Source organism: Drosophila elegans, unplaced genomic scaffold (assembly GCF_018152505.1).
Source record: "Drosophila elegans isolate 14027-0461.03 unplaced genomic scaffold, ASM1815250v1 contig_119, whole genome shotgun sequence".
In the NCBI taxonomy this organism is placed as follows: domain Eukaryota; kingdom Metazoa; phylum Arthropoda; class Insecta; order Diptera; family Drosophilidae; genus Drosophila; species Drosophila elegans.
In genome coordinates this window covers 437,279-465,154 of record NW_024545483.1, presented here as the reverse complement: position 1 = coordinate 465,154, position 27,876 = coordinate 437,279, and the positions used below count along the sequence as shown (strand labels likewise).

At 38.2% G+C, this 27,876-nt stretch overlaps 2 protein-coding genes across 10 annotated transcripts; one reads left to right on the top strand and one right to left on the bottom strand.

The window, feature by feature from the left end:
• Positions 1-804: 804 nt before the first annotated feature.
• LOC108134614 (protein Tob1) lies at positions 805-27,876 on the bottom strand. Of its 6 annotated transcripts, none has more exons than XM_017254996.2 (5): positions 27,463-27,876; positions 9,075-9,977; positions 7,626-7,802; positions 6,184-6,662; positions 805-1,653 (listed from the first exon to the last, which is right to left on the bottom strand). In XM_017254996.2, exons 2-5 carry the CDS (start codon positions 9,225-9,227, stop codon positions 858-860), a joined length of 1,605 nt encoding a protein of 534 aa, XP_017110485.1. In that variant the 5' UTR covers positions 9,228-9,977; positions 27,463-27,876; the 3' UTR covers positions 805-857. The 6 variants fall into 6 exon arrangements, with proteins under 6 accessions (XP_017110485.1, XP_017110481.1, XP_017110484.1 ...); XM_017254992.2 differs by having other exon boundaries at positions 805-1,656; positions 27,463-27,874; XM_017254995.2 differs by having other exon boundaries at positions 805-1,656; positions 27,484-27,874.
• Positions 11,623-15,394, top strand: LOC108134612. 4 transcript variants are annotated; one of them, XM_017254987.2, is made up of 9 exons: positions 11,623-11,938; positions 11,993-12,097; positions 12,157-12,300; positions 13,654-13,765; positions 13,821-13,954; positions 14,004-14,144; positions 14,205-14,390; positions 14,446-14,898; positions 15,026-15,394. In XM_017254987.2, the coding sequence occupies exons 1-9, from the start codon at positions 11,738-11,740 to the stop codon at positions 15,392-15,394; spliced, it is 1,845 nt and encodes a 614-aa protein (XP_017110476.1). In that variant the 5' UTR covers positions 11,623-11,737. The 4 variants fall into 4 exon arrangements, with proteins under 4 accessions (XP_017110476.1, XP_017110480.1, XP_017110477.1 ...); XM_017254991.2 differs by having other exon boundaries at positions 14,999-15,394; XM_017254988.2 differs by having other exon boundaries at positions 14,446-14,893; positions 15,026-15,338.

Here is a 27,876-nt window from a genome sequence, read left to right as displayed (position 1 = left end):
AACTTAAAGTAAAAGTTACTCCATAGTTGGATAATTAAATATATTTATATGTATATATATATATATATATATATGTCCATATGCATAACAAGTAAAAACAGTTAGTTGAGACATTCTAGTTGTCCATTTATATATATTTGTGGTATTATTTCTGGCTGCTTATGGGTTTGTTACTCTTATCCTTGCCTTGCGTGTGATGTGTCGCAAACACAGGTGCCTATGGCTACATTTTACATATCTTAAATTTTCTATACACACTAGGTTTTAGTTATTTATATTAAGCTTGCTTCTGACACCAGGGAGAAACTGTATCATGCTGTCTTTCTTGCTGAATTTACAATCAAATAAGTATTGTTAAGGCTGATATATATCTGTATATACGACCCGTGCATATCTACATTTATAGGCCCGCACACAGCGCTGGTCAAGTTCCACGGTGTTTGGCCCTATCCACATTTATATGCATCTGTATATACGTCAGCATACAGCTCTTTCTTTTTCTTAGCTTATACACTGTGACGGTGTCTGTTCTGAGGGTGTCCAACATCGTATCGAATCGTTCCTATAGACATGCAATTAATGTGGCTGTTTTTCTTCCAAGGATCGATATCGCTCAGGATTGTGTTGTTCTCCCTCCTCCTCTAAAGATACCACCACTCAACTCCACTCCACTCCACCCACTCCACCCACTCCACCCCACTCCACCCACCCTCCCACCCACCCACTCCACCCACCCCCCACTCCACCCACCTCCACCCACCCACCCACCCACTCCACTCCACCCACCCACCCACCCACCCACCCACCCACCCACTCCACTCCACTCCACTCCACTCCACCCACTTAAGAGGGGAACTCTAGTTGGCGACCAACAGCTGCTGGTACGACGATCCGGAGCCGTAGAAGGAGCTTATGCCGTCAATTAGCTTGCTGTTGCTGTTCCCTGGGGACGAATCCTGAGCAGCGGGCTGCTGCGGCTGGTGGCTACTGGTGGTGGAGGCGGCTCCGGTGGCGGCACCAGCGGTCGAGGGGCTGGACGCCGCTGCCGGCAGAGGGGGCACCACGCCCACGGTGGGAGTGCTGAGGGGGCTGTTGTCAGCCGAAGAGTCCCCGGTAATGGCCAGGGCTACCGACGGAGAGGTCTCCTCCACCAGGCCCACGCCGCACTCCACGTTCAGTCCGAAGCAGCTGTCGCTCCTGTTGGGGCGGTCCGGGCCGGATGCTCCTCTGCCCTGCTGATGCTGACTACCGGGGTGGCCGGCGCCGAAGTAGCACGGCTCCAGGTATGTACTGTACTTGTTGGCTCCTGTACTCCCGGTGCCGCTGACGAAGAGCCCCAAGCTGGCATCCGCGTTGAAGTGCGGCTCAAAGAGGTTCCGCGGATTGCCGAACGGCGGGTACAGGCCGATTGCCATATTCGGGTAGTAGAACGGGTCGGCGGCAGGTGTACCGACGGCGGCGCCGGATGGGCCTCCACCCAAGGACAGGGGATTAGGTGAGAGGGAGCGGGCGGGCGACACGGCTTCCAGGCCGCCGAAGGCCGACACCGATGAGCCCGCAGACGGGACGACTCCGTGGCCGTGGTGCATCTGCTGCTGCATCGCGCGCTGCTTGATGTAGTTGGAGAACTCAGTGGGCGACATGCGGTAGGCACTGCTGGGGATGTACAGATAATAGACGAGAATCAGACAAATATCGATGATAGAACTGTATGGTCTGGAGAAAACTTGGGAGATAACAGAGACCAGCTTTCTTTAAGAAACTACAAAACAGTGATAAATGTTTAGTAATCAGTTTTGAGAAAAAAAAGTATTTTTGTTCAAAAAAATTTAAAAATTAATGGTTATTCATGTTCATTTTTTTCCTTAAAAAAGCCATATAATTTCGCACAGATATGTAAAACTAAAAAAATTTTAGTTTTGTGTTACTCGTAGAAAAAAGGCTATATTGTAACCCTTGAAAATTATGTAACAAGTAGAAGGAAGCGTTTCCGAACCTATTAAGTATATACATATTCTTAATTAAGATCAATAGACGATTCAATGTCCTTGCCATGTCCGTCCGTCTGTCCGTCGGTCTGTCTGTCTGTCCTTCTGTCTGTCTATCCGTATGTACGAACGTCGAGGTCTCGGAAACTATAAAAGCTAGAGATTTTAATCAGAACACGCTCACTCGAATGCCCGCAAATCTTGAAACACTTAACACGTCTGTCACGTCACTCTGAGACGTGTTAGATCTTAGCTGTTGTACTGTGTGTGTGTTTTGATCAAATTTGTCAAAAAAAATCGAGCTATTATTTAAGAAATTATAGGATTAATATTTCCTTAGCCGTCGCTCTGCCGCCGCTCTGTCACCCGCTGTTTTGACGACAATCGCTGATGTAAAGAGACTGAACGAAGGAATTGTTAGTGGGGGGTGGGGGTGCTGCACGCTCTCAGCTTCTAGTGTTGGCTATGCAGTTCGACAGATGGCGCCATCTAAACTCAGATACGTATACGATATGTTTCAAAACATTGAAGCTATGATGATTTGCAGCTAAATTATTTGATAGTTATTTTATATATTTTTATTATTTCTAAGGGAACTACATGATATAGACGTCCGATTTTGATAAAATTTAAACCATAACTCTGAAATATTTAAGCATTGCTATATGACGAAGAACTTAAAAAAAAATTAAAAAACAGAAAAGTTATAATTTTTTTTCGTTTATTTTTCCGATTGTTCCTATGGGAGCTATATGATATAGTCGTCCGACTTTGATGAAATTTAAACCGTAAATTGGAAATATTTAACCATTACTAAATGTCGAAGAACTAAACAAAAAATTTAAAAACAGCAAAGTTATAATTTTTTTCATTTATTTTTCCGATTGTTCCTATGGGAGCATATGCTATAGTCGTCCGATCCGGCTCGTTCCGACTTATATACTACCTGCAATAGAAAGACAACTTTTGGGAAAGTTTCGTGCAGATAGCTTTAAAACTAAGAGACTATTTTGCATATAAACGGACGGACAGACGGACGGACAGACGGACATGGCTATATCGACTCGCCTAGTGATGCTGATCAAGAATATATGTACTTTATAGGGTCGGAGATGTCTCTTTCACTGCGTTGCAAACTTCTGACTGAAATTATAATACCCTCTGCAAGGGTATAAAAACGGGTATTTAATTAAAATCTTGCAGGAAATTGATAAATTTGGCGATTTTACGAGATTGATTTTTGGATCAAACCAATACATGAATAATCATTATTTGCAGTCCCTGGTAGATAGTGTCAATAATTTCGTTTTTAAGAGAGAAAAGGTGAAGTATAAAAGATATATGATTCGAAAAGACTTAAAAGTAAAAGCAAAACGCAGCGAAATATACTTTTCATTTTTCTAAAATAAACAAAATTAGCTAATTTTACCCGATTGTTTCTATGGCAGCTAAAGGATATAGAGATCTGATCGAAAAGATTTCGTAACATAATTTTCTAGCTATCTGGATAAACCTTTTCCAAAAGTTTTCCTTCTGTGGCTGGTTGTATATAAGCCTGAAATGGCCAAATCCGACGACTATATCGTATAGCTCCTATAGGAAAATAGTATGCAAACACCATATTCGAGTGGCCTGACTTTAAAATACCCGATAACAGCAGAGCTTTAGGTTGCGTCATCTACCGAACTGCAGGGTCACTTCTATAGCGTAAGAACGAGCAGCACCTCGAATTTTGAAATATCCAAAAATATACGTAATGCTAATAACTTCTATAAAAACAGTTCGATTCGGAAAATGGTGTGGGTCGATAGATATTGAACATATTCAGCTTAATTACAGGGCTTTACCATTCCTCAGAGTCACATAAGAAAATTTTAAAACTCGACGTTCATACGGACAGGTCGACTCTGCTATTGGTCCTGATCAAGAATGTACAGGGCGATTCACAAAAATGTTGCGTTTTCAAATGGCTATACAACAAAACGGGGGGATATTTGTTCAATCTTTTTTTTATTGAATAGCCTTAACAATGCGCTTTATTTGTGGAAGACTACTTAATGCGTTTTCAGTTCACGCAATGGGCCGAGGAGCGCTTGGTGCAAGATGAGCATTTTTATCGAAAAATCATCTTTTCAGATAAAGCTCATTTCCGCCACGGTAGTTTCGTCAATAAGCAGAATTTCAGCATTTGGGGCCCTGTAAGCCCCCACGTCGTCTTGGAAAAGCCAATGCATCGCCATAATCGTCAATGTTGACCGCTATCGCGGCATGTTGGGAGCCTTTTTCTTCCCCCGAATGGAAGTCCACAATAAAGTCGAACTTCTGAGCGGTACGTTAGAATATCGAATAATCAGCCGAAAAGGCGATATCAACTGGTAGCTTCGCAGGCCTTCCAGGGCAGCCATATGAGTGAAGGGGTCTCCCACAAATAAACCGCAATGTAGGTAGGGGCTATCCAAAAAAAATATATTTTAAAACTATACAACTGTTATTTTGTGTAGTCATTTTAAACGCACATTTTTTCGTAGGCCATCTTCTATGTATATTCATTATACGGTCGGAAACGCATTCTTCTACCTGTTAAATACTTTTAAACGAGCACATTATAATTGTTTATAAGGGGAATAACAAGAAAGAAAGCAAAACTCGGCAAGCCAATGTTTATATAACCTTGAACAAAAAAGTAATACTCTACAAAACAACTATAATCCGATGTGTTTAACAAGAAAAGAAGCAAACTTTGACAAGCCGAAGTTTATATACCCTATAAAAATTAAATATTCTTTATAACATCTAAATATCGATTTTAATTTAATGTTAAAAATTAATTTTTTTACGATAATTTTCTGCTCAACTATTCGATCGTTCCAGGGCAGTTAAATGCTATCATTTTCTGATGTTAATAAAATTAAAGGCGAAATTTTAAATTATTAAACCCTTACTATGTAAAAAACAAATTTACTTTTTTTTTTGTTATATTTCTTTTATTATTTTGATAGTTCTTATGGGAACTAAATGTTCTAGTCGACCGATTTTAATCAAATTAAAACCGTAATTCTGAAATGTTAAACTATTACTATTTTTCGAAGAATAAAAAAAAATAAAAAAAAACAATAAAAAAACAACAAAAAAAGCTAATATTTTGATTTAATTTTATAATTAAGCCTATGTAAGCTATATGATAAAGTCGTCTGTTTTTTATGAAATGGAAACCATTTGTCTATATGCGTAAAAAATAACAATATCTTGGAGAATATCCGTATATGTTTAAAGCATCCAACTTCTGTCGGCTGTTCAATTTTCTTGCAATTTATTTTTGGATCTTTCCTAAGGAGGCTATATGAAATAGTCGTCAAATTTTTATAAAACTAAAACCGTATTTCTGAAATCGTTAAAAATGAGGCTTAGAAACGAAGTTATTAAATTGTTTCTTTCGGGAGCTAAACGATATAGTACACTCATCCGGCCTGTTCCGAGTTATCAACAACCAACAACAGAAGAACAAACTTTTTGGAAAGTTGTATCCAACAAGCTTTAAAACTGATGGAGTAGTTTGACACACAGCTTTATAGACTCGTCTGGTTTTGCTAATCATGAATATATATACTTCGTAGGGTAGGAAAATTTAATTTTTGACTGAATTTATAATACCCTTTACAGTTATGTTTTTATGAAAATCAATCGACTAAAACATATATAGGAATTCCAGCAGTCATAGAAACGATAAAAAACGCATTTAAAAAAAAATAACTTCATTGTTTTATCTACGTTTAAAAATAAAAAAATAGTCGGTATACGGAATATTTCATTTTTGTTAAAGCGGCAAGTTTAGATAAACTTAAATTTTTTTTGTTTGCTAATTTAAAATTTTCAAAATTTCATACCCGTTTATGCTAAACTATTTGTGTCTATTTATAAGTACTTTTTACTTCTACAATCACTTTTTTTTCTTGAGTTGTCAGACTTGTCAGCTGAGAACTTAAATCAATAAACTTCAAATCAATAAATAAATAAATAACTCTCAAAATCTAAAAATTTTGTTTATTAAATCCTTATAAACACATTTGTTTAGGGACAAGGAAGAGTGATGTTCTGTGCCGTAATGGACCAAAAGGTAACTGTATCAGCACTGGCCTTTTTAAACAAAAGAGGAGGAAGTTTTATGATTCATTAACAGTTCGTTAAAAGGTCTCACCTGTTTGTGCGCTTGGAGCTGGTCTTCAGCTTGGTACTGCCGAATTTAGTCTGCGCGAAGGTAGCCGTGGTAAAAGTTAATGGAGTTTGGGCGCCACGCTGCATAAATGCCCCGCCGGAGGCGTTGGCGGTGGCACTATTTCCCGGTACCGGAACGGGAGCGGTTCCCGGACCGGGTCCAGGCCCCAGGTTCGACCCGGAGCCCGCTCCAGAGCCCGAGCTGCAGCTGCCAGAGATCGTGGGGTTCGGACTGCCCTTGTAGGTGGGCGAGCTGGAGGCAGCCGAATGCGGCGAGGATCCTGATCCCGCTTGGGGCAGCGCCAGGGGAAGGTTCTTGGGACTCAGGCTCAGGTTGTTCATGGTCGTGTTCACCGCGTCGATGGGACGAAAGCATTGGGCCTCCGGATTAAACATCTTCGTGACCTCTCGGTCCGCAGAGTGACTATCCTCGTGGTTCTCATTGTTCTCCGTGTAAAGTATCTAGGGATTTAAAAGGTGATCAGTTTAGCAAGTGTTTCAAGACCTCATACACCTAAAAGTGCTGTCTTATTATTTCGCTAAACCCCATAAAGCTCAGTACAATATATGAATGCTTTTACAGAATGGCCAATATTCCGGGGTGCTACATAGATTTCGTTCAACCAAATGTCCATTCAAACTGGATTGTAGTGTGGTTGAAAGAGATTTCTGAGTCACGCAGATTGTAAAAGCTTGGATATTTATGATTAAAATAATTACTTTAAAAATTAAAATATATTAGTCATATTATAGTTGTCAAAAGTTGAATTCATATGATCTCATTAAAGCTTTGTATAACCACGCCATTCTATAGTGTATGCCCGGTAAAGCTGCATATAAATAAAGGAACAAAGAAAGGAAGAAAACTTCGGCATGCCAAAGTACATAAACCCTTGCAGCTATTTCAAAAATTAAATATTCTTGAAAACATTAAAATTATGATTTACTTGCGTATATGTTTATAAACATTGAAGCTTTGATGAAAACAGAGCTCTTATACCCTTGCAGAGGGTGTATAATTTCAGTCAGAAGTTTCCTATAAAGTATATATATTCTTGATCAGCGATAGAGTTTAATTTTATTTAATTTTTAAAATAATTGCAAGGGCATATGAACTTCGACTTGCCGAGACAGACTTATTTCTAATAGAGGGATATTGCAGCTAGTGTTTATTATATTAAAGCATTATAGACAAGATTTCATTTGTTAATTAAATAAAAAGGGAATAAACAATGTTAAATGTATAGGATTTTGGGCAAGTTTTTTTTTTTAATTTTTATCAACAACAACGGCTTTATACTACAGTTGCCGTAGTACATTTGTACATTAACTGCAAGTCTACACTTATTGCGATAATAAATTTAAGTATTTTCGAAAGCTTTAATTGCGATTAAAATGGAAACTAAGTAGAAACTCGACACTTACCTTCACGGCTCCCTTTTCTCCAATGCGAAAGGAAACCTCCCCGGGATCCACCCAGACAGACAGCTCATTGGGCAGGTTCTCCAGGATATCGCCGATCGGCACTCCGCTCTCCCTCGCCGCTCGTTCCAGCACCGAATCGATGGGATCGCCGGTCTTCAGGCAGCGGTAGGCGGAGCCCTACATTGAAACGCGTTAGGAGAGTTGAAACAAAAAGGAAGCTAGCTTCAGCAAGCCGAAGTTTTTATACCCTTGCAGCTATTACAAAAATTATTTTTTTTTAAATGACTTTGTTTAAATTTGTATTTATAATTTTTTTTTTATATTTGTCGATGAATTTTTTAATAGTTCCTACGTAATTCTGAAATAATACGCCTTTACTTTACCCCGACAATTGAAAACTTAATTTGATTTCATTTGATTTTTCGATTGCTTCTATGAGAAGATTACAATAATACTTTACTACAGATTACAAGATACTTAACTTAATCGAATAATAATGCGTACAGCGTCCCAAATTTCTCAATATAAATGCAACTTTTTAATTAATTGTAATTAACTTAACCACGAACGTTTGAATGTGGGACACTTCCTGTGAAAGCGTCACAGGCAAATTTTTAATAGTTTTTGAATGAAAGCGTTTTAAAGAGCAACCGATCGCAGAAAAAACCGCTCCACAAAATCTTTAAACGTGTTTTTCTCGAAAATATATTTTTTAAAATTGCTAATATTATAACTCAACGAGAAATTTACCGATCAACTATAAATTGAAAATGAGTGTGAGTGTTTTGAATATATTTACGATCTACGATCTTTGTGATTGATTGAAAATTGTCAAATTGGCATAACGAAACGACTTCTTTTTAACCCAAAAAAAAATACTTTTTTTCAGACGTGCGCAGTTGTGTTAGTTCTATAAGTGATATTTTTCCAAATTTTAGGTCTTTGTATTGGAAATATATTCTTATATCTTAACCTTTTTGAATAAATTTTGTTTCTGCTACTCATTTGACGGAATCTTTTCTTCAGTTGGGGAACTTTTTTTTCTGTACCTCTGATGAAAGCATATAACTCTGTTATTTTTTATTATATTTTGTAAAAAAAAAAAAATAACAAAGAATAGCCGAAAATATAGCTTATTATGTTCAAAAAACTTTTAAAACTTTGTTCGATTACTTTCTTTGTAAAAAAATCGGGAAATCGTCTAATTTTCTATTGGTTACACTGTTATAACCCCTTAAATCTGAGAAACTAGTTTACGCAGAAACGGAAAGAAGAACGGACAGACAGACGGACAGACGGACATGACAAAATCGGCTCTTTAGTAATGCTGGTCAAAAATATATATACTTTATAGGGTCGGAAATGTCTTTTTCACAGCGTTGCAAACTTTTGATTGAAGTTATAGTACCTTCTGCAATGGCATTAAAAATAAAAGAGCATATGGCTCACCTTGAAAGGCTTCTCCGGATACCAGTGGCCCTGGAACTTGTCCCGCAATGCCTTTTCCAGCTCCTCGCCGAATATGTTGACACGTCTACGCGGCAACTTGTTATAGAGATAGGAAATGACAAAGTTTAGGGCGACCTGGATTTCAATATGCATTTTGGCGTGGCCTTCACTGCGTTCTCTGCCCACGTTCGGGATCTGGGACTCCGACCTGGTTTGATACCGGTTACGTCTGCTGATCCGTCTCTGGATCGGTGGCCGTTATGGGTGAGGGCGCAGCTTGAGCTGCGACTTCAGGTGGTTTTCTAGCGATGAGTCCTGTTTATTAAGGCTCTTTGCAGATCATCCGCACATTGATGGTAATTTGGAATACTTGGTTACTGCTGTGGCTTGATGGTTTCGTACCCTTCAGTTCTGTTCCTTTTTTTATTTTTTTTGGGTTTCTCCTTTTTTTATTTTTTTGCTTGGTTTTTTCTTGTTGGTGGGGGAGGTTGGTATTGTTGTTTAGTTAATGTTTTAGTGTTTCACCGTGTGAAAAATATATCTGTAATTGTTAAAGTTTCTCGACTAGAATGAGAATCGTGTTAATTTGAAATTCGAAAAGGTGTGTTTCTCTTGCTTTTAGTTGTCGTAATAAGCGTAGTTGCCTAGATCCTAAATATTTATGTTGTATTTACAAGGCATGTTTGAATATTAAATTATATACAGATGTGTGTTGTGTCTTTTGTCGTCGGCTTTTATTTAGCAATGGGTGAACGTGTACCAAAAAGGTTTTGCTTTTTCTTTTCTTGGTGTTGCATTTACGTCGATTCTCTGTGATTTGGCAACCCGACGACACTTTCTTAAAACTTTTTCATTAATAAAAGTTTATTAGGGCTTGCACTTCAATCATATGGGTGGTGCTATCTGAAATAAAAAAAAAAGATTTAGTTATTAAAAAATAATCTTGCTTCATATTACCCCATTTCATTCTTGTTACCTTCTAAAATATTCTTAGTTATATATATTCAGAAAGCCGAAACTTAAAAACACTTGCAGCTATTGCAACAGTGACGCTATGATGATTTTCCGCTGAGTTTTTTGATCATTCCAATGGCAGCCATAAGATATCGTTGTCCGAATTTAGCAAAATTAAAACCGTAGTTCTTAAATAAAAACGATTAGTTTGTGTAGAAGTATATTCAAATCCATTTTTAGTATTTTTATATCCGTTACACGTAGAGTAAAAAAGTAGACATTATGTAACAGGTAGAAAGCAACGATTCCGACCCTATAAAGTATATATATTCTTGATCAGGATCAATAGCCGAGTCGATCTAGCCATGTCCGTCTGTATGAACGTCAAGATCTCAGAAACTATAAAAGCTAGAGATTTGGGATTTCACATGAAATTCATACGCAGCTACGCCCACTCTAACGCTCACAAATCGATCTTAAATACACAAAAAAAGATAATTTTACAAAACCAATTAGTTAAATTAAATATCGTCAACATTATAATGCATTTTAAATAATTAAATTTGGTGAACTTTTGCGCACGTCTAACCACTTCACTTGAACTTCACTTTTGTTTTAAGGAAAAGCTAACTTAACGCAGCTACAGCTGCAAAATTGAGCACGAGTTCACGATCTGCATTCTATTTTTATATAACCCGTTAGATTTCCGGAAAAAGCTGGTTTACATTTTGACAAATTAGAGACAAATTATGGCCCATGGGCACAACCACTTTGCAATGGGTGCTAAATATGATTTAGACGTACGATCCGGGTAGTTTCGACTTATATACTACTTGCAAAAGACAATGTTAGGGTTAGTTTCATGGAAATAGATTAACAACTGAAAGATTAGTTTGCGTAGAAACAGACGGACGGACTAGATCGACTTTCCTAGTGATGCTGATCAAAAATATATATATACTTTATAGGTTTCAAACTTTTGACAGAAATTACAGGGTGCCCACGAAAAAATTGCGTTTTAAACTGGCTATAAAAAACGGGTGGATGTTTTTCACAAATTTTGTTTGTTTTGAATAGCCTTAAAATTGCGGTTTAAATGTGAAAGACCACTTCATTCACATGGTTGCACCGGAAGGCCTTGCAGTAGGTCATCCGATCGAGCCAATTTTTCGACTCATTTTGATAAAGGCCTTAATTGGGACTTCTATCTCCTGCTTTAGATCGTCAATCGTCGCTGAATGGTTGGCGTAGCACTTATCCTTGACGGCACCCCACAAATAATAGTTCAAACTAGGACAAATCGCATTTGCAAGGCGGCCAGTTGACTATTATTGATTACAATTATTTGGTTTTCAAATGTATTGCTCAAAAGTTGAACTGTAACGTTTTCTAAATGGCACGTAGTGCTGTCCTGCTGAAACAATGGAAAATCTATTTATCACTTGACTGTTATATTAAGCAAATTATGGGAATCTAACTTATGGATGTTATTCAATTATGATTCGTTCAACTAAAATTTTGGTTCTTGAATACATAACATTTTAGTCGACTAACTCATTGAACCTTATGCCACTTACACATAAAACGTAGTCCAGACTCTTATTAATAAACAAAACCTTTTCCAAGACCCCTTTTTGGGTGCCCAGATCTTAGAGAAAAACAAGGAACAGGAAATAACCAACGACTAAGAAATCCATATTTCCACACACATGGCGGCCAAACGCAACCGCGATGCGGACATTGTCAAGCACAAGATGGACCTACGGGCCCGCTTCAAAAAGCTGGTTAGGGCGGTCATTATGAACCAGTCGTGGCTTTCCGACGAGGAGGAGCAGGGCATCTCCATGAATGTCAAGAAGAACGTTGCTTTGATGCGTCAAAAGCGAAAGCCCGGCATGATAACCCTAGCGGTGAGCTGGGCCTTAGTGTATTGAACGGTAATACGATTCAACAAAAATTTGCAGGAGAAGGCACTATTGCGTTCCAATCCCACTCTGAGGACAATTGAGGAACGTAAAAAGCTTTGCATTCTGATAGCAGGACTGAACTGTTTCTCCAGAATTCCACCGGTAAGAGTAGAATTTAATAAATGTATTTGATCGACCAAAATACCCACTATCGAGCTTAGAAAATACGGGCACGTATGGTGCCAGTTCTGAAGTTTATGTCCATCAGTGAAACACGATTGATTATCAAGAAGGGCAACATGCCCATCTCAGTCTATTTTATACTGAACGGGGAGGTCGAGATGAAGAAAACCGTATACAACAAGGTAATTTGCAAAACATACTATTCCTCCTCTCACCATAAAGTATATATATCTTCTAGCCAGATTTAAACATGTTCGACTCTCCGTCCGTCCGTTTCCTCGCAAACTAATCTCTTAGTTTAAAAACTATCTGCATGAAACTTTTCAAAATGTGTTTTATTTTTGCAGGTATATATTTTATCAAAATCGGATGACTATATCATGAAGGAACCATCAAAAAAATATTTAAAAACAAATTATAACTTCGTGGTTTTCAATTGATTTAAAAACATTTCGATAATTTCGCTAATTAGTGATTGAATATTTGGTCATTGCGACTCGCGAGATATGAGCAAAATAACATTAGCATTTAACTCAACTGTTCGTTATGTGCTTAATTTTAATAGATTTAACCATGTATCACGCTTGACTAATAAAATTCTTGAACTTAATTTAAACTCATGGATTAAATATAAATCTATAATTACTTCTATGAAATTGTGACCAGCCACGAATCAATGTATCCAAACATTAAGCTCATTCCTGCAATATTTCAACGAACTAATAACTAAATATGCCCTCGCAGTCGATCTACGTAAATGCAATCCGATTATGGAACAGTCTACCACATTAACTTAAAACAATTAGGAGCGCAACTCTATTTAAAAAAAAGTAAATTAAATTTACAAATAATAAATATTATTTTAAAAATAAACATATACATTAAATATTTTAAAAATCCGTCAAATAAGATAGTTTCTAGGTGTTAGTCTTTAGTCAATAATGTTTATATTTAATTTTTTTATATTATAATGACCAGTGCCTTAACAATAAGCATATGCTTGCAGCGCTGGGCTAAAATATTGAATAAAATAAAAAAAATAAAATTTCAGATTCACGGTTTCAATTTTATTAACGATGCCTTATAAGCACACAAATCGGAATAGAATTGTTATAAGGAATATTTAAATTTTGCAAAAGCTGCAAGGGTATATAGACATCAGCTTGCCGAAGATTGCTTTCTTTCTCGTTATTATTGATGTATACACACTCGTAATCACGTCTTGAGTCCTTAAAAAATTCACAAAGAATTTTTGCTAACTATCTTATAATTTTATTCACTAAAACCAGATGTACTGAATAAAAAATGCAAACTAATAAATAATGCAGGGTCAACACATGCTAAGAGCGAGCAGCAACTCTTAAAATATCTAAAATGATTGGGCGTTGCCAAGCTTTAAAATAAAATTGCGCAGGCGTAACTTAAATCCACGAGTTAACTCTGACTTTGGCATTACATACCTTAATACTTTTCAACGAAGGCGACATAATGGAATACCAAGTGAAAGTTGATACGTTTTTCATTCTCTTTGTAAGACTACAAAACAAGAGGAATCAGTGCCGGAGGCTATATTTGGTCCAGGAGATTGCTTTGGAGACGTAGAAATGGTTGAGGACTGCCCAAGGATGAATTCTTATCAGCCCATGTGTAAGTACTGAAATTTAATTCGTGGGCAAACCAGTCTCAAATTGTTTTCTTTCAGCTAGTTGTGAGGTCCTATCGATTTACGACGTGGACTATGAGCGCATTTTAAAACCATTTATGTTAAAACAATGGGACGAAAAGAAGCTTGCCTTAAAGGCATTTGACTATTTTGATTTTCTAAACCCGGAGCAGGTGAGAGTCGGGTGGCAGAGCCATACGGTTGACTGATTTTCGTCCCCAGATCATTCTCGCCTGCAAATACGCCTACTTGGTGCAGTACGAACCTTTGGAGACCATTTACCTGGGGGATAAAGGCTCCCTGGGCTTCGTGCGATTCGTTCTTAGCGGAGAGTGCGCCATCTTGCAGTGCTTGAATATGACGGTACATATGTACATTTGTTCGCTGTCAAATTTAATCCGAATTAGTTGGTTTCCATCATAGGCCACCCACAAAGACGGAAAGACCAATTACGAATTGACCGAAATCGACAAGGATAAGGAGGGACTTGATATGTTTCAGTTCTGGAAGGACCTTAGCATGCACTCTTCGTTTGTGGACATCCAGGATATTCTGGCCTCGTCCTCCTCCTCCGAAGAGGTTGAAGGTGCCACCAAGAAGAAGCAGACGGTATTTGTTTTTATTGACAAAACTTAAGCTGTTGTACCTAATGAATTTTTGATAGATGCGCAAAATGGGACTCAACGAAATTCAAAAGAACTGTGGCATACGCACCTCTGTCACACCAAGTCGAAAAAAAGCAAAACCAAGGAGAACAATGAACCTGCAGGCTCAGGCCCAAACCAGGAAAACACAATTAATTCAGTCACTGCGGCGGGGAACTCCTTGGCTGCCGGGCGCTGCACTGGGTTCATACGGGAGCGACGACTCCCTGGACGACAACGAAGACGCCTTCGATTACGGCGAAGATCTCCTTGATGAGTACGCCTCGGATGACAGCAGTTATGATTCGGACAACGTTTCCATGGACAGAACCATGGTGCAAGTTCAGCTTAAGCGACGCTCCGCCAAAAGTCTTGAGGCGGAGAGCAAGGAGTCAAGTACATCATCGGAAATATTCACGGCTAGTTCCTTCTGCAACGATAAAACCAGTTACGATGGGACAAAGACAGGTGCTGTGAGTACTGAACTCATCATAGTGATCTTTTGGGGGTGGTTTGCTTATGGAAAGTCCTAGCTGCGACCAGCCGCTCCAAGGATCATTTCAATTGACACAGTCAAATGATCGCTCTTATCCTTTTAAGGTCCCGGCGGAGACACACTTTATAGACGTGGGCTCACTGACCTATGGAAGCATCTTTGGTCTGGGCGAAAAAATGGAACATCGTGTAATTATGGCCCGCACCGTTGTACAGTGCCTGCTCATCCCGCGCTTCTGGTTGCTCGAAGAGGAGCAGAATCCGGGCAACATTTGGCACCGCCGCAGGTTCTACTTTGAGTGCAATGTGCCCTCGCGACAGGATCTGTTCACCAACTTTCTCAAGACCCGGCAGTGGAACAAATTTCGACACGACTACATTCAAGGCCTGCTAAACCGCGAGGAAAAGGGCAACATCACCAAGGAGGAAGATATTCCAATCATGTGCTGCATCGTAGAGACAAGCGATGATTAAAAGTCAGTTCCAAATTTCCTGTGCTCTTCAATAAAATAAGCTTGCAGTACTTTGAGTCTTTGACCTAATCTTGGGTCAATAACGTGTGGGTGAAAATTAAGTAATTTATTCGCCAACCATTTATGGGCTTATGAAATTGCTCATTTTTTGTTTTAACTATACGATTTTACGCAAGTGCGACAAGACAACCTATGACGATTTATTTAAAAAGTACAATTTTGCTCAAATTTTCAAAGTTTCATTTGCACTTTAAGTTATCGCAAATTATTTTAAAAGAATAAATTTCTGTTCTTGCGGAACCGAATCCGTCAGCTATAAGTTTAGCGAAAATTTTCCATGAGTTTTTTGCGGAAGTTAACAAAGAATTTACAGAGGGAACTTAGATACCGTGCAAATCTTTCGGAAGTGAAAATTGGAACAGGCCTGTGAAATTCGAATCCGTGTGAATCTTTTAGAAGTAAAAACTGGAACATGGCTGTATAACTTTGCTGTTTTTTAATTTTTTGTTTAGATCTTCGAGAACTAATTTAATATTTCAGAATAATGGTTTAAATTTGATTAAATTCATCCGACTATAACATATAGCACCCTCGGAAACAAAGGAAATATTAAAAAAAAAAAAATTTTTAAAAAGTAATTTTATTTTTTTAATTTTTAAAAAAATTCTTTTGGACATATATATGTCCAATATATAATTTAGAATTACGCTTTTAATTTTATTAAAATCAGAAAACGATATTATGTAGCTGCCATAGGAAAGATCGAATAATTGAGCTAAAAATCATGATAGCTTTAATGTTTTTAAACATAAACTACTAATATAGATATTATAAAAATTGTTAAATTTTTCTAATAGCCGCTAGAGCTTATATATGTATATTGTTTTGCCCAAGTTTTTCGAATGTTTTTTTTTTAATTGACGCAACTGTTGTGGATAGATTTTTTGCTCATTAATAAACAAAATTGGCAATAAAAAACAAAAATAGTGATTTCTTCAAAAAAAAAAAAAGGGCGAATGCAAATCAATCATAAGTATTTCTTAATATTTTTGTGTTACGGCTGAATAGTATTGCTTTCCAAATTACGCGTCACATAAAAATAACTTGAAAACAACAAGTCCTCAAAGATTTTTTGAAGTAAATTAGTTTCAAAAAGTTTAATTTTTGTAATTTTGTTTAACGTTTAAGAAAGTACCAATGCCGCGACCCTGAAAATAACCCTATTTGTGGCTTTTGTACTTAAACGAAGAAAATATTACAAAAATTATAGTTTTCATAAATGCTTTATATATACATATATAAAATATTATTTCAAACCTTATAATTGGGTTTTTTGCGTTAAGAAATATTTTAAGCTTTTAAACGTGTATCCTGTTAAATGTAAGGATTAAGGGTTAGTAATCAAGCTTCTAAGCAATGTATTTTCAATAACAAAAACGTCCACTGAAAAGTTGACGCAAAAAACATTTTTATATGGAATATTTTTTTTTCGAAAAACATATTATTACCTTGAATATTTTCATTTTTTTAGTGGGACCGTTTTTAGGACATTGGTTTTTAAGAAGCTTGTTTGGAATTTCATTAGTGAGCGGTGTGGACTTTTCGAATGCATTTTGTGCAACGGTTTTCCAGCCAATTATGTCCGCATATGTGCATGCGCTCTTCTCTTCCTACGTCATACAGGAAATTTAGGTTAACTGTTTATCCGAGAATGGAGGTCTGGTAGGGGCAGCCCTACCGCATTCGGGAGCGAAACTGGAGCACAGCTGAGCGGCGGGCAAAAGGCACCCAAGTAACGGTATTGGGGGCTCGTGGTAGAGCGACCTTAAGGCTTTTCGCTCTCGCTCTCTGAGGTGCGTGCGAGAAAAGCTGTATAGTTGCACCATGATTGTGGCCTTCGAGTGTCGGTGTTCTACGAACACATGTACGTATAGAAGGTGGCCCCGTTAGCTCTGCCGAGGACGATAAATTTTTCAGAGACAAGCACTAGAAAGAGATAGCAACCGTTTTCTTTCGCACGTTTGAGAAACGACTGGTACAAATAACATACTCAAAAAAAAGCAGCTCGTGCGTCGAGACCGCCTTGTATAGTTGCACCATGGCCGAGCCAATTTATTATACGCCGAGAGAAAAACACGGAACAAGAGAGCCAACAAAGCAAGAACAGAAGATTGGCAGTACACTTGGAAAATTAACTGCAACTTATGTATTTAGCTGGTGGTTAACGACGCACCACCATACACTCTAGACTTATACACTGTATGCGTAAAATAGTTCCAGGTTTCATTTTACATTTCGCGGGTAGGCACTTATTTGAGGAAAAGGCTTGTAGACAATGCAAAAATAAGTTGCTAAGCCCAGGAAATCTAAGGGATTCGCGGCTAAGTAATATTTTGATCCAAGATTATTCAAAGTTTTAAAGAGACAAGCAAATGCCATGACAAATCTTTGTGCTGAAGAATTTGCGATTATGGACTGCCTAAGCAAAGCTGGCCAGACAACGATCGTTTTTCCTTTGTGGCAAAGACAAATATCTTTAATGGACTTGCTGCACATTGCATTCTGTATGCTGCAACAACGTCACCTTAAATTAAGCTTTGCGTGTTCGATGACTTTACTACAGACTATTAAATCGATTTAAAAATAATGAAATAAATGAAAATCTATGTTAAGAAATAAATTTAGATAAAAAATTAAAATAATAATAAAAAAGTTTACAAAATGAAAAAAAAAAAATACCCCTAAGCCAAAAATACAAATTTCTGGTAGAATAGCTGACGTGTATCCCACTAAAAAAAAATTTCTTTGGGACAGTTTTTTTTTTCAGATTTCTTAAAGTTTTTTTCAGCTGTATTTTCAAGATTTATTTTATATCTCGAGTTGTGGCCAACTGATCTTAGTGCATTTTACAAAATTGTACTACCAATAGATCAATCTTTTACATTGTCATACTGAGTAATTGGATTGGATAAGTCATTTGTCTGCAAGAGCTCGACAAATGAAAATGAAAAAATGTTGCTGTTTTTCCATTGATTTGAATATACTTCGATTTATAGCAGTGGTCGGCACACATACTGTAACATGCTCGCTCTTCTTTGTGTGAGTAATTTGCACTGCCAAACTTGTCAGTGTGTGCGCATTTTTAAACTGTTCGGGTCAGCCTCTTCCGCCGCGTTGCTGCTGCTCTGCCGAGTTGACCCGAGCCTATATAGAGCAGTGGTCGGCACAGCTCCTATTCCGTGAGCATAGGCGAAGGCATGGTGCATCTATACAAGGTGGTTCCAGCACACGAGCTGCTCTCTTTTGGGGACGTTATTTTTACTAGTCGTTTGTCAAACGTGCGACAAAAAACGGTTGCTATCTCTTTCTAGCGCTTGTCTCTAAAAAACATATCGTCCTCGGCAAAACTGATGGGACCACCTTGTATAGTTGGGTGAAGGTCTTGCCGGCAGAGCAGCAGCAGCGCAACGGCAGAGACCGACACGAACAGTATAAAACCGCACGCACACTGATAAGACTCTCCGTGCAAATTACTCACATAAAGAAGTGCGAGCTCAATAGCAGGGATAAGGTGATCTCATCAGGACGATACATTTTTCGGAGACAAGCGTTAGAAAGAGATAGCAATCGTTTTACTTAGGCAGATTTGACAAACGACTGTCAAAATAACGTCCTCAGAAGAGAGCAGCTTCTGCGTTGAGATCACCTTATATAGTTACACCACGGTCGCACGGCTCCTATTCTGTGAGCATAGGCGAATGTCTTGCCGGCAGAGCAGCAGCAGAACCGTGGCAGAGGCCGACACGAACAGTATAAAACCGCACACACACCGACAAGACTCGCTGTACAAATTACTCACACAAAGAAGTGCGAGCACTGCTCTGTACTCACAGAATACGAGCCGTGCCGACCACTGCTATAGAGCTAGAGATAGGCCTTTGTCGACCACTGATATATAGCAATGGTTTTATATATCAGAAAAACCATCAAAGCTTAACTCCTTTTTAGGCACAAAATCGTTATAACAAATATTTAAATTTTCCATTAGCTTCAAGGGTATGTAAATTCGGCTCGCCGAACTCTTCTTCCTTGTTATCAGTAAATTTTCTCCATAAGGGGAAAGGGAAAGCCAAAGAAGCCACTTCATCGTTCTCTCTTTTCTCCAAAGGTGACCCACTGCGCAATAACAATACATACGTCACGAAGACCCAAACCCGCCCACTCACGATTTTTTTAGAACTGCAGCTTAGCTGTGTGATTGCTTCGGGGTCATATGCATATACATATGTACATAACCTGCTTATCGCATTTTATAAGCAAATTGAAGGCCATGCTTTAAAAGGCATAGCCGTTACCAAAGGCTTGACATTTGCCTTCATTAGGCTTTATATGTATATAATGTCAAGTAAAAAGTAATCCATTATTTGAAGAATATATCCGAATATAATTTTAGTAGGTGTCGTTAGAAAGTTGAGCGCTCGTACAATAAAAAAGTTTTGTGATCGATAAAACAATCGCTTTGAGAGCTCGATAAATATGATGGAGACCGGCAAAGAAAAAATTCGGCATATTTAAAAAATTTTCTTTGACAAAAGCGAAAACACAAGCCAGGCAGCTGAAAATGTAAATGGAGTATATGGTCCTAATACTGTAACTTCCAGCCAAGCACAATTCTGGTTTCGTCGATTTCATTCAGGGAATTTAAAGATGAGGCACGCTGCGGAAAGTCAATCTCAAAAAATGCCGACAAAATAATGGAAATCGTTGAGTCTGACTGACTCATTCAAGCAGTAAATCAATTTCCCAGGAGCTCAAAAAACCATTTGGAACCATTTAACAAAGGCTGAATACACAAAAAAGCTCGATGTATGAGTGCCACATGAGTTATCAAGAAAAAACGAATTTCGAACTGCGAATCGCTGCTGAATCGCAACAAAACCGACCCGTTTTTGAAGCGGATGGTGACTGGTATTAAAAAGTGGATCACTGGGGTGGGAAATCAAATTTAACTTCGAACATGGCTCTCAGCATAGCTTGGACAGAGGTTCGAGCAGAGCAAATGGTGCCTTACTTACTCTTCTTACTTTAAGTCTATATAGTTCTTACTCTATGTTTCCTATAGTGTTTCCAAGACACTGAACGAACAGTACAATGTTTAACTGGATCATTTTTTTGTCAGTCGGGATGCACTGCCACTCTAGCTGTGAGCCAAGATTGCCTACATTTTAAACGGGTTAATTTGGAAGTGATAACAGCTATTACTATATTTAGCCCCGTTACTCGCACAGTAAAAGGATATTGCTGAACTGGTTCTCTACGAATTTTATTAACGTTGCATTTTCCACACTGAAGGGATTACTACCACGATCCCCTTGGTCCACGTGTGCTTAAAGTAAGCCATAAACGGCACCCCATATGGCACCATTTTTCGGGTTGCAACACGGGTACCAAATCGTTTGGGAGGCTGAATGCAGTCTTTCTTAGTGCGGAACTCAGTCTATCTAATATCCTATTTCCACACAGTCCATCCGTGAAAAACAGAAACAAAATCAACAGGTCGACTATCTTTGTTTATGTTTTGATGACCCAAAGCTGTTCAGATCATCTGTTATCGCATGATGGATGGTGCATGTGCTCTATAGAATCGTAGTTTCACACTTCCCAAAATCACAACGGTTTTTTTTAGGGAAAGACTGAGTGAGAATAAAATAGCACCGAAAAAACATCACATAACTGTCGCATAAATTAGTTCGTCAAACTACGTAAAATTTTCATGGCCAACTAATTGGAAAATTTTCGAAACGGCATCCGTTCAACGGGTGGTGGATGGATCTCTGTGGCCAGAGGCTATAAAGCAACTCCGGATTCCTGGTCACGTTCCCGTTGAGATCGCAAGTGCACGCTAAACATAAAGCAATAACCAGAACTTGGAGAGCCAGGGATTTGACATGCAGATTCTAGTTAATGACAAAGCAGTACAAGTTTATTTCAAAACGTGTCGACGCCCACTCTTACGCCCACAAATCACGAAGGTCTGTCATTTCAATCTGAGACGTGGTAGAGGTTAGTTATTGGGCTGTATATGTGTGTTTCGGTCAAATCTATCGCTTGGCACAAACATTTTTCAAATCAAGCGATTATTTTAGAAGTTATTTATTTTTATTATTATTGTCGGCAAAACACTATTCTTTGCTCATCAGATATGTGAAAGTAATGTTACCAGGGGGCGGGGGTGCTGCACACCCGAAATAACCTTTATTGCTTTGTGGGGAAGTATTTACTTTGAAATTTGTTAGCTGAGTAACATGTATCTAAAAGTCTCGACTAAAGCGTTCTTTCTTGATCTATTAATATATACTTTTAAAAAGAACAAACATTTATTAATAACTAACTAATTATTGCTAACTTTTTATTTCTGTAATCAAGGTATGGTACAATATAAACTAAGGATTGTGAAAGTTTTAACTATTTTTATGGTTGGCGAACTTTTGTTAAGGCGGTTGTCCGTTCGGGCAGAAATAAATATTTTGTAATTATTTTTTTCGTACTAATCATCTACACATTACGCTTTTCGAGAGAGATAGACGTTAGTGGTCAGCAAAATTAATATATTTGAACACTTTTATAATAAGTTATTGAGTGATACGCAATGCGGCATACCATCTAAAAACGTTTGGGTTATTAAAACATTGACTAGTGCTGGATTCACTAGGAATTCAAATAAAATATAAGTAATTCGACTCAACCTACTTCCTCTTTAAAACAAACGAAACAAACTAATTACCAAGATATGTAAAAAGTTCAGAATCATCCGATTCGCCTGTTGAAGCTGATAATGAATATATGCTTTATAAGGCCGAAAGGACGTTATATTTTTCACAAATAATTTTAATGATAAATGTATCAATGCTTAAGCGAGGCAAATGGAAGCAAAGCTCAATTTAAAGAAGCCTTTTTGAAATGTTTGAAAAAAATCGAAGACTTTATCACTGAATTCAACTCCTGCAAGCATTTTACCACGCATTTCCACAAATACATCCCCATGCTCGAAGTCCTTATGCATACGGGCACTTATATCTAAATATGTTTATATGTATATACATCGTAGTCACTGGAAATGGAAAGGGGCGGAAAACTGAACTCTCTCAGCTGACGGCCTTTCTCTCACCCTCACCCTGATTCTCTCACTTTGACACAATTTCCCCGAGCGCCAGTGCACTCTTAAATGGGCTGTGTCGGTCGCTCTTCGCAACACAAAATCAATAAAATCTGGGCCACCATTATTAAAGGTTGATTAAAACATCATGAAGGCGTCTTGTTTGAGTTTTTGAGCCGAAAGGCCATGTGGCCAAAAACCCCGCTCTGTGTCTATTATCGTGGCTTTCGAAAAATAATCTTCGTGGAGCCCCCAATTTCCGTTTTCCTATATCCCATTCCGGTTGCAAAATTACAACCATTTCCACGTGTCTAATGTACTGGCGCAAATGTGAAAATAGGGCTTTTCAAGTTCACTTGGCCAGAACATACACGCGCAGTGCGGAGCAAACAGATTAATGTAAATGCTTACATAACTCTGCACTTAAACTGCATTTACGTTACTTGCAAGCCCGAAAATAAAATTCTTCAAATTTATATAGAGTGGCACAGGGTTTGAATAGCCCAAACATTGCGGTTTAAATGTGAAAGACGACTTCATTCATATGGCTGCCCCGGAAGGCCCTGCAGAAGGTCATCCGATCGACCCAAATTTTCAAAACATTACCGATAGTTGCCTCAATGGCGACTTAAATCCCGTACGTTAGGTTGTCAATCGTCTTTGGGTGGTTGGCATAGAACTTATACTTGAAGGCACCCCACAAAAAATAGTCCAACGGGGTAAACTCGCAGCTGCGAGGCTGCCAGTTGAAATCGCCTTTTTGTCTGATTATTAGGTTTTCGAACGTACCGCGCAGAAAGTCGACTGTAACGTTGAACCTGCTGAACGGTCAATGTCTTCATGTTCCATTCGGGGGAAGAAAAATTCATCCAACATGCTGCGATAGCGGTCACCATTGACGGTTTCGGCGGGCAAATGATGCCGCCTAACCACATACCACATCAAACAGTTACTCGAGGTGGATGCATTGACATTGGCTTCTCCCAAATGCGCTATTGACGTAACCACCGGAAATGAGGTTCATCTGAAAATAAGATTTTTCGACATAAATGCTTTTCTCCCACCAAGCGCTTTTCAGCCCTTAGCACTTCCCCAATTAAACTACATTATTGGGGCTGTTCAATAACAAAAATATTTAAAAAAAATGACCCCGTTTTTTAGGGCCACTTTAACTTTTTCGTGGACCGCCCTGTACTCTTTTGTCAATTAAGCCTAGTACTCTGATCGACGAAATCCGTTTGTCAGCTAAGAGATAGAGCGAGAGGCGAATAATCGGCGGAAAGTTTTCGTCAGTGTCCTGTGACCTGACCTTGATAGGACTTCATAACCTTCATAACTTCTAAAATAATAGCTCGATTTTGAAATTCATGTTTGAGGATAGATATGACCTGCGTAGGAACCTACTATAATTTGCATGCCAAGTCGGAATTTCTAGCTTTTAAAGCTTCCGAGATCTTGACGTTCAAATAGCCGGACAGACAGACGGATATGGCTAGATCGACTCGGCTATTGATCCTGATCAATAATATATATACTTTTTATGGTCCTTTTACCTATTACATATTTTTCAACGAATACAATATACCCTCCTACACTACGAGTAAAGCGTTGCCAGCTGTCTAGGAAGAACACTGGGATAGCGTTCGTCAGGCCCTGCCGCAAAGAATACAAAATTAAATCCTTTAGTGTTGGAGTTGGCAGAGCAGAGTACTTCTCGGATAAAAAATTACGGGAAAAAATAAAAAAAAACTCTGAAAAATCGCTAGCAAAAAAAATGTATTGACAACAGTTTTTCCGCAGAAGAGAGTTTTCGGTCTGGGTACCAGGCTTAAAAATAGGTGGCAAAAATTTGTGAACCAATTAAGTAACCTCCGACCAGTGTTAGGGTGTTCCTAGATCTTTGTACCTAGGTACACTTTTTTGATACATACATTTTGATACCGCTAAATTGAATTTCGTATTATTTCCGCCAATATGCTACAAAAAATAGCATAATTTCAATGCAACTTGAAGAAAAGATAATACCACCCCATATGCAAAATATGAAATGTTTCTTGTACATTTTTCTATAAGCAGAGCGTATACACAATACCCTAACAAATCTGCAACTTCGTAAAGAACAAATTGGCCTCAAAATGAGTATATTTCAAAAAAAGTGGATTAAAAAATGTGTTATTTTTAACCTACATGCTTGACCAATTTTGTTCCTTTTACTTTTCCTAAGTACTTATTTTCTCAAATACCTCCCAACACTCTTATTAAGTAATCTTCATCAGGATCTTGTAACGAGTTTCCAAAACTTTAAGAAGCTGAATAATAGTACAAAAATGATCTTGGCTTAAAAAGTTTGGTATTAGAAAGTTAGGAGCGAATATCTTATAGTCGGGGAACTACAAAATAACGGTATCACTAATCGATATTTCAACGAGGAAAGGTCCCCTTATTTTTTAATAAAGAGCGAAAACTGTAGATTTCAGGGAAACTCTTATTCTGTGTGGATATACGCGGTGAAATTCGTTCGCTACAATGCTTTTGTCTTCCAATTAGCGAAATTAAAATCAATTAAGTTTCAGCCGGCAATTTGCGTGCCAGCATAAATAGTAAAGTGTATTTAAAGTATTTCACGACGGTGAGCAGATTGTGTGAATATAATTAAATTAGGTTACACAAATGTAAATTTTTATAAATTTTGATCAAGCACGTTCGTTAAACTGTTTTTTTTTCCGATTCCCTTGAAGCGTAAATTTACAAGTTAATAGGAATTATTTAAGTGTTAAGAAATCTTAAATTTGCTCATGTGCTCATTGCTGTGCATATGTACAGTGAGCTCGTCAAATGTCCACTTATTTTGGTTTATTGGTTCTTGCTTATTGTTTGAATTGCATTCATCATATTTTTTTTAATGTGCAATATACTTTTCTTTACACAGCAAATCGAATCGAAAATGCCTTTTAATCATAGACACTGCATTATTAATGGCGAAATTGCCAAATTTCAACGGTTTGTGGCCGTTATTCAGGTTGCTATCAAAGTATTTATCTGACTGAGCTGATACAGGTGTCAGTGTTATTCCACTGGCATTACATAAAACCCGCAAAAATATAATAATTTAAGGTCTCGCTGATCTGAATAGCATGTTTGCACTTTGTCGCACTCAACATATTATTATCGACAAAAAGCTCCGAGATTTTCAATACATTGCATAACGCTTTGGGGATTTTCCTTGCATCACTCAGTGGTAAAATTGCACTCACTCGTTATTATGTCGTGCATTTCTAACCTGTAGATATGCTCACTGGGCAGCACTTTGTTTTACAAAATCATCAAAAATTATTTTTAGTTATTGCTTGCAGCATTTCCCGCAGATTATTGAGCGTTGGAGCAGGCGTTGCTCTAATTTTTCCCCGAGTGCCTGTGACGCAGGGGTATTTTAAAGAGTGAGAGAAAGAGAGGAGACCCAGGGGAAAATGAGAGACCCTGTGCTAAAGACAACACAAAACAGCTGACCAAACTGTGCACGTCTGTGTTTGTGTGCGTGAACTATTGACATTTTCTCGCTCATTTTATTATTTTTTCTCACCTGTGCACTGCACTTGCCAAAATATTGCGATCTACGGCATAGAATGAGCTTAAAGCATCATTATATTTATTATCACCATTCTATGAGCAACAAAAACAAAATAAGCTGTTCTTATTTAGACACAACAGCAAGATGTTTTACCTCACCAACGTAAAAAAAATAAAGGCACATGATTCTCGTTCGTTTATCTAAGCACACACAAAAATTGAAATGACAAACACACTGCCATGCCGGAATGTCTATACAAACTTAAATGTGTACAGCGCAATACACATTTTTGCCTGTATGTACGAACGTACGTAGATACCAATAGGCCACCGACGAACCCCGAGACGAAGCGCCAAATGATGGTCTGGTCTGACTCAGTGTAGGTACCGTCTGGCCCGGGCTCGTATTTGCTTTTTTTGCTTTCTGTTCTGGCAGAGATGCAGAAACAGCTGCAGTCGATTACCACTGGTTTCTGTTTCTCCTCTTCGGCTGCAATATGCAACTATCGCTATCGAATCACCGATGCTGCCACAAACTTACGCAAATAAATCTACTACACATGCACTATTATAACACTCGGATTTTGCTTCCTTAGCACGGCCATGCAATTTTATTTCCTGGAGACTTTGGCGGTCCTGGTTTACAAATAAATGACAGTTGTACTTATACAATACTTAAGTCACTGGTTTAGTCAATCAAGAATCAAGTGATGCTCTTATTATAAACAATATCCAAAATAAGGGAAGAAATGTTTTTCAGATGTCAGATATACACAGCTTAAATGAATTGTTGCGATCGAGAGATGCGAGATCATGACTCAGAGATTCAGAAAAACATCCCAGGGTTATTTCTAGTTCAATTTAAATATATGTAAACTTGACGACAAAATATGTTGCAACTACGCTGGAACTTCCACAGTTCAAACTTCCCTACTGTTTTGTAAATAACTCGCGATTACTCAATTTTTTTTGGTTCGGGATATGGATATTCAACTGCTTGGAATTCTGGCGCATAGGAACTAAGAGCTTTTGCCCGTACCCTAAAGTCGGTCTGTACCCATTTTGGCGAACGACAACTGTCCCTTTCTGTACTCTAGTGCTCTGCTGAGCAAACCGCCAACAAAACAAAACGTCATGAAAACAGCCGAGCGAAAGTAAGAGAACAGATGCTTCATTTTTTTTTTTGCTTTTTCGCAATCATTGTTATTGCATTTTTTTGTATAGAGGGAGAGTGTCAATGTGTATATGTGTAGTTGGCAGTGTTTTCAGCTTTCTTGATTCTTGCATAGCACACATAATCACATGGTTAATATTGCATTTTCTTGGGAAATAGATAAGAATCGTACTTAAAGATTTTTGGAAAATACCGGTGCAATTTGCTGATGATGACTTTAGCGGGTCCGATTTTCTAGCTTTTGGTAAGTTTTGCTGTCGTCGTTGTATTGAACAAAGGGTTTGGCGAGTTATAAAATAGCCCAGTTCCTCCAACTGGTATGCTGTAGTTTCTTGTGTGGGTATATGTGTTGCTCGGATGTCTTTTTATTCATTTCTTGTTAAGTATACATATTTGTCCCAACAAGTTTGTGGTTTTTCATTGTTGTTTTTGGTTTGGAATATTCTATTTTGTCAAAAGTCTCTGCCCGTTACTTAATTGTAGCACATGCCACTAGCAAGGGCCGAGTGGAGCGTCCGTTGTTCTTGAAATCGGTTTAATAACTGAGAGTCAATTGACGCGCGAACGAGCAAACAGTGAAGTGAGC